Below are 7,129 nucleotides of genomic sequence, written 5' to 3' on the forward strand. Positions count from 1 at the left end.
GGGCTTACTGAAAAGTCAGTTGGATCTCACTATCCTGTCAGGAAAGTATGAGATCACTGAGCACTTCCAGGAGGTAAGAAAGTCACTTTATTCTTCCTTAGGGGACAGCTGGGGGCAGTGGATGGGGTCTGGGCCCTGAATATGACAGCTGCCCCACTTACCCGCTGCATGCCCTCGATAAAGTCATAAAGTCAAATTGCTACTCAACTTTCTTACAGGCAAAATGGGAAATAGTGCTTACACTACACAATGGCTCTGCTTGTGACATCCCTATGCCCAGCCCTTACCACCTCAGCCTCCCAGAGGCCAGCTCTGAACTCAGACGTGACCATCACACAAGAGGACAGGATCAGAGACTGTCTTTGGCTGCATGTTAAAATCACAGGGGAAGCTTTAAAAAATCCTGATGCCCAGGCTACATCCCAGGCTGATGAAATCAGACTCCCTGGGGAGGGAGCCCTGGCATCAGTTTTTTGTAAATCTCCCCAAGTGATTTCAAGGTCAGTCAAGGTCAACAGACATGGATCCAGAAAGAATAGAGAAGAGAAGTAGAATTATCTCCTGCCTCTATAAAGAAAGTTGGGGCAGTTGTGATACTTACTTACTGTTAATTATAGTACTATACCCTATACAAATTTGAGGTTTTAGAACTACAAAAGTTATATTTATTCAGAACTTTATAAACTGCAAAACACTTTCATATTCGTGATCAAATTTAATCTTCAGAGAAATTTTAAAGATGAGGAAACCGAGGCCTGGAGAATCTATCATCAAATAGAAGGTGCATCAAGTGAATGGATGAACAGGTCTGGAGTGAACACCTGGCTTCGAACCCCTCTCTACTCCCACCATGCCCACTGCTCGCTCAGTCTTTCTGAGAGAGCTGTGATCCAGACCCTCATGCTGATTCCTGACTTCAGTATTTCCCCTTGGACGTCAGCACCCAGGCAACTCAAACTGTCCAGCACTGCTCAAGGTCCCTCTCTGCAGCCCTCCTCCCAGGTGGCCCACATTTGCACACGCACAGCCAGGGCACCTCCACTGACATCTTTCACCTTCACGTTCCACATGTAGCTTACCACCTCCAGAATCCCTGTGAATCCATCCACTCTTCATTACCCTTGCTTCTATCACCTGGTCATAGCCTCTCCCTGGACATTTGCAGTAGCCTTAGCCTTTTCCCACACCCACTTTCACCCTCCAGCCTGTGATTTTGACCTGTCTGCTGGACCCACTGAGGTCTGGGAGTTGGGAATGGGTCTCTTCATGTAAAAAGTGAGTATTCTTGAGAGTCTGACATGTATGACTCCATACACAAGCATCCACACATGCACAGGGACAAACACACGCACACGCACACATGCGCACACCTCCAAGTTGGTTGCTTGGATGTGTCAGACGTTGGGACCATTATCTGCGACAAACCTTTTTAGTAAAGTAAAGGGCTTGAAAACATTCAGAATACACAGCCTGCCTTATGCCACTTATGGTTGTGGGACCACGCACAAGTTCTGTCACTTCTCAAATGTCTCATCTATAAAATGAGGAAGGGGATGTGGTGATAGCTAAAGAGACCTGGGCATAAAGTGCCTGGCACACACCACCTGCTGATAAAAAGCTGAGAAGCCATTCTTCTGTGAGGAGGAAGGAAGGATAGAGGGCACTTTCCAGGGTGCCTATGACATGCCAAGCTCCAGCAGGGAGCTTCTGCAGTCACACCTCTGTAACCCATCAACAAACCACTGTATCCTTCTCGTGAGGTTCTGTGCCTGACTCGGGTCCCCTCAGGTAAATGGCAGGGTCTAGATTCAAACAGTCTGTACCTTCCAAAGTCTAAGGGAGCATGTTCTATGAGGGTTCAGCTGATATCTTCTTTTTCAGGGGATGAACAATCAGTACGTCCGCCGAGAGGTCTTCTGCCGGAACACCTGTCACGAGCTCAAACGCTTCTGGGAAAGGGAAATTGGCAAGCAGACTTACTACCGAGAGTCAGAAGAACATCGCCTGGGTAGAAGTGCACTGAGAAAGTACGTGGCTCGTTTAAAATTTTAAACGTTTTAAAATTAATTAATTTTAAATATAGATTAATTTTTAGAGCAGTTTTAGGTTCACAGCAAAACTGAGCAGAAAGTAGAAAATCTCCATACACCCTCTTCCCGCCACACATAGCCTCTCCCACCAGCAACATGCCCCCCCCACCAGAGCTATGATCCATAAACCAACATGGGCATATCATAATCACCTTTGCTTACCTGTTTTTAAAAGCCAAATTTATTTCAGAAAAATGCCAGATAGGCATCCTAGAGGACAAAATTATTTTAATTTTCTATGCATGGAGTCCTGTCACCATCCATGGTTATAGGCAGTAACTTTTAAAATTCTTTGAAGTTAACAAATGTATACTCTAGTTCTTATCTCTATAAACAGAAAACTCTCTCCTCTCTGTCACCATTTCTAGTGCGTGAGGGTTACACTAAATTTAGGGAGTAGGTCAGCAGATATATCCAAGAAGAGCAAGCAAAGGAGACAGTGACCAATTCTCAGTACTTGTTTGGGTAAAGACACAGGATGTCCTGCATGGTTCTGGGAGGAGGGCCAACGGGCTTTCAGCACTCTGGTGTGCATCCCTGTTCTAGCCGAGTGAGTCAGTGGAGAGCAGCTACTCACAGGAGCAAACCAGGGTTGCAGTCTCTGTGGAAATAGTGGCACAGCACCACCCTCTTACATACTGCCTCCTAGTGGCTGCAGGGAGTCACCCACAGGCCACAAGAAAAGGCTCAGTTCTCCATCCCCTCGCAGGGAACAGCCCAGCTGCTGTCTGTTCACTGACACAGCTAGTGTGTGGCCAGAGGGTGGTGGCACAGGTGTGTGCTGGCCCAATAGCAGAGCCCATGACTCCAAACTGTTAGTCCATGGTTGCTGGGATGAGAATATGAATTAACTCACAAGAGTTAAACCCACTGTTTGCCTTCCAACACCCCATCCTGAGCCCTAGAGGGAAACCCAGCCTATTCCATGTGCAGACACCTGCTCAGCCATATTCCTGGCCACAGGCAAGTAAAAGCAGGCTGTCCTCCGCACTGAAGTATTGAGTAGGGCATCTTATCCAGGGATTCTCAGAGAACTGAGTCATGTGGCCAGTCATTTCTGCAGTCCTTGCCATCTTCCTCCTCCCAGGCCAGGCCACTCAGCATGCTGCACACCAGAGGCCACACTGAGTCCTGGGACAAGTGTGTGTTCCATGGGGAAGTCCATAGAAGGCCCGAGGTGGAGTAAAACTGGCCTGAGGATGATGCAAAACCCTTGCTCCAAGCAAGGAGTAAGCCAAGGGGTGAACCAAATGGGCTCTGAAGAAAACTGTGCTTTGTTAAAACATTAAAATATATGTGTGCAGTCTCTGTCTACACACATAACAAATGACTGCAAAAAAGATGCTTGTGGGGTGGCAAGACTCCAACTTCCTATTTATCCTTCTCCTATTTCTTCTGATTTGGACCCGGGTCACCCGGCTCCAGAGGATCTCTGCTCCTCACCACTACTCCACATTGTCCCTTCATAATTGGAGAAGACAGTCCTGGTTCATTAGGCTGTCCTGAGGCTCACATAAGAAAAGGCACACAGCATGGGGCAGGGCCCAAGGCTGGCCCCCAAATGTCAGTTCCCCTCCCTCTGACTTACTCACATTTAATCCAGGTTTGAACATAGCAGCATCGAGATGTCAAAGGAAGAGCAAGTCTCTCTGTGCCTCCGTTTCCTCCTTGTTATTTTCATCGTAGAGAAACAGACACTAAGAGAAATAAGAGGGATGTTGGGGAGTTACTGTCTTTAATTAGTGGGGAACAGTTGGTTGATAGTGTTGTTCAATTATATTCTTATTGACTTCTTGTTTACTTGTTTTATGTTGAAATATGGGTACCAAAATCTTGAATTATAAGGGAGTTCCCACTATAGCACAGCAGAAACGAATCCAAATGGTACCTATGAGGATGTGGGTTCGATCCCTGGCCTCGCTCAGTGGGCCAGGGATCTGGCGTTGCCATGAGCTGTGGTGTAAGCTGCAGATGCAGCTTGGATCTGGTGTTGCTGTGGCTGTGGTGTAGGCCGGCAGCCGTAGCTCCAATTCAACCCCTAACGTGGGAACTTCCATATGCCGCTGATGAGGTCCTAAAAAGCCAAAACAAACAAAAAAATCTTCAATTATAATTATGAATTTCTCTATTTCTCTTTCCAGTTCTATAATATTTTGTTTCATGTATTTTTAAGCTCTGTATTAGGTACATAAATGTTTAGGATTATTATATCTTCTAGATGAATTAACCCCTTTATTGCAAAACAACCCTCTTTCTCTTTGGTAATATTATTTGTTATGAACTCTACCTTGTCTAATGTTAGCGTAACCACTTCAGTTTTGATTAGAGTTAAGATGGGATATTTTCCTATTTTTTACTTTTAACCTATTTGTGTCTTTGTATTTAAAGTCAGTTTCTTATAAGCAACATATATTTGGATATGTTTAAATCCAATCTGTCAACCTTTGCATTTCAGTTGGATTATTTATATCAACATTAATTGATACAATTGGGTTTAAATCTACTATCTTGCTATTTGTCTCCTATTTCTCTCATCTGTCCTTTATTCCCTTTCTTTTTACACCTTCTTTTGGATTAATTACATATTTTTTATTTCACTTTATCTCCTCTGTTGACTTTTTTTTTTTTTTTTTTTTTGGTCACACCCATGGCATGGGGAAGTTCCCAGGTCAGGGATTGAACTTGTGCCATAGCAGCAACCCAAGCCACTGCAGTGACAACATTGGATCCTTAACCAGCTGTGCCACAAAGGAACCTCCTCTGTTGGCTTTTAAACTATGTCTTTGTGTGTTATCTTAGTGGTTGCTTTGGGATGTGTGTGTGTGTGTGTGTGTGTGTATATATATATATATATATATATATATATATATATATATATATATATACCTTGTAAATTTATCACATCATTTCCTGCAGAGGGTAAGAATCTTACAATCAATCGTATAGTCCTATTCTCTCCTCCCGGCCTTTGTGATATTGCATAAAACACAATTTGACTTCCACATATATTATAAAGCCCACATTACATCATTAACAGTTTTGCTTTGAATCACTTATCATCTTTTTTATTTTTTGGCCATGCCTGTGATATGTGGAATTTCCCAGGCAAGGGATCAAACCCTTACTGCAGCTGCAACCTGTGCCACAGCTTCGGCAACACTGGATCCTTAAGCTGCTTCACCACAAGGGAACTTCCTGGTTTTCCTTTAAAGGGAGACTTAAATAGTAAGAAAAAAAGTAGTATTAATATGCACATACATAGCTGCCTTTCCAGGTGTTCTTTATCCCACTGTGAAGATTTCCAGGTGGTGTCATTTTCCATTTGCTTGAAGAACTTCCTTTAACATGTCATGTAGTATCAGTCTGCTAGTGATGCGTTCTTTCAGATTTTGCACATCTGAAAACAACTTTACTTCACCTCTGTTTCTGAAAGATACCTTTGCTGGGTAAACAATTCCAGACTGATAGGGCTTTTTTCCTCCTATATTTTAAAGATATTGCACTTTTATTTTTTTTATTTTAATTTTTTTGGTCTTTTGTCTTTTTGTTGTTGTTGTTGTTGTTGTTATTGTTGCTATTTCTTGGGCCGCTCCCGCGGCATATGGAGGTTCCCAGGCTAGGGGTCGAATCGGAGCTGTAGCCACCGGCCTACGCCAGAGCCACAGCAACGCGGGATCCGAGCCGCGTCTGCAACCTACACCACAGCTCACGGCAACGCCAGATCGCTAACCCACTGAGCAAGGGCAGGGATCGAACCGCAACCTCATGGTTCCTAGTCGGATTCGTTAACCACTGCGCCACGACGGGAACTCCAGATATTGCACTTTTAAAGGAAAGTTCAGAGAATTTAGAATACTAGATGAACATGAGAGTTCAAATATGTATATATTTAAATGTGCAAGTCCTCTGTATATATTTGAAAAATCTGAACACACATACACACACACACACACACACTCCTCTTCAGAATAAAAGGGAAGGAAGCTTCCCTAAACCAAAAGCCATGGAGATGAATGCTCCATTTGTGTGTGTTTTGTTTCTATTTTTAGGCTCAGAGAAGAATGGAAGCAGAAACTGGAAACAAAGCTGAGACTACGGAACAATCCAGATGAGACAGAAAAGCGGGCAAATGTTGGCCAAGAGCTTCACTGACACAAAAGAATACACTACTGAGGTCACTCTGCCAGGAGAAACCAGTGCAAATCCCTTACTCCCTTTGCTACTCCCAAACAGATCCCATACCATTGTTTCCCCCACCTGGGAGGGGATTTACCTGTGAATCCTTCCCCAACACTAGGTGGGAATTATTAGCCAAGTCAGCATGGAGGCCAGGATATTATCCCCAATGTCTCTAAAGATGAGGTTACTTAACATCAAAGCTCCATACACCATACTTTATTTCCATATAATTATCTTCTATTTTTGAAATCCCAATATTTGAAAATTCTAAGCACATGAGGGGGGACAATCTTCATGGTCATACCTGAAACACTGCACAGTAGTATTGCTCCGCATTTCTAGGAAACAGCATCATGTAATCCTTTGTCTTGTTTTCTTCTCATGAGAAGAGAAATGCACCTATATGCAGAAATAAAAATATTGTAAATAGTCATTAAAATAAGGTTTGCAAATTAATTGATCTAATATTTTTTCTTCACATGGACTTAAGTGGCTTATTCAAAAACATTTTGAAATAGAACCATTCAATAAGATCAGGATAATTTTAATAAAACTTGGTTGCCATGCCATTGTGGTATGCAAGTTCTTCATTTTACGGCTTTATTTTATCTATTTTTTTGGACATGCCCAAGGCATGTAGAAGTTTCTGGGCCAGGGACTGAACCTGCACCACAGCTGAGACCCAGCAGTGACAATGCCAGATCTTTAACCCACTGAGCTACCAGGAAACTCCTTTACTGCTTTGTTTTAAATCTCCACATGTTGGCACTGGCTAGCTCTCTGCTAGATCAGCTAAAGTACATCTGGCAACCCTAACAAAGTACCTGTCACAGATTCTGGACTTTAAAATACCACTGTCA

The 7,129-nt window shown here is 43.3% G+C and overlaps 1 protein-coding gene across 1 annotated transcript; it reads left to right on the top strand.

Moving 5' to 3' along the window:
* Nucleotides 1,826-6,665, top strand: FAM240A (family with sequence similarity 240 member A). The gene is made up of 2 exons (XM_013981588.2): nt 1,826-2,027; nt 6,140-6,665. Exons 1-2 carry the CDS (start codon nt 1,885-1,887, stop codon nt 6,240-6,242), a joined length of 246 nt encoding a protein of 81 aa, XP_013837042.1. The 5' UTR covers nt 1,826-1,884; the 3' UTR covers nt 6,243-6,665.

Source organism: Sus scrofa, chromosome 13 (assembly GCF_000003025.6).
Source record: "Sus scrofa isolate TJ Tabasco breed Duroc chromosome 13, Sscrofa11.1, whole genome shotgun sequence".
NCBI lineage: Eukaryota > Metazoa > Chordata > Mammalia > Artiodactyla > Suidae > Sus > Sus scrofa.

What these genes read in the sequence shown, in the direction of transcription:
- FAM240A (XM_013981588.2), top strand. Translation starts at nt 1,885, where the DNA reads ATGAACAATCAGTACGTCCGCCGAGAGGTCTTCTGCCGGAACACCTGT. An exon ending in GGTAGAAGTGCACTGAGAAA is followed by an intron (nt 2,028 to 6,139) that starts GTACGTGGCTCG and finishes TTCTATTTTTAG; the next exon opens with GCTCAGAGAAGAATGGAAGC.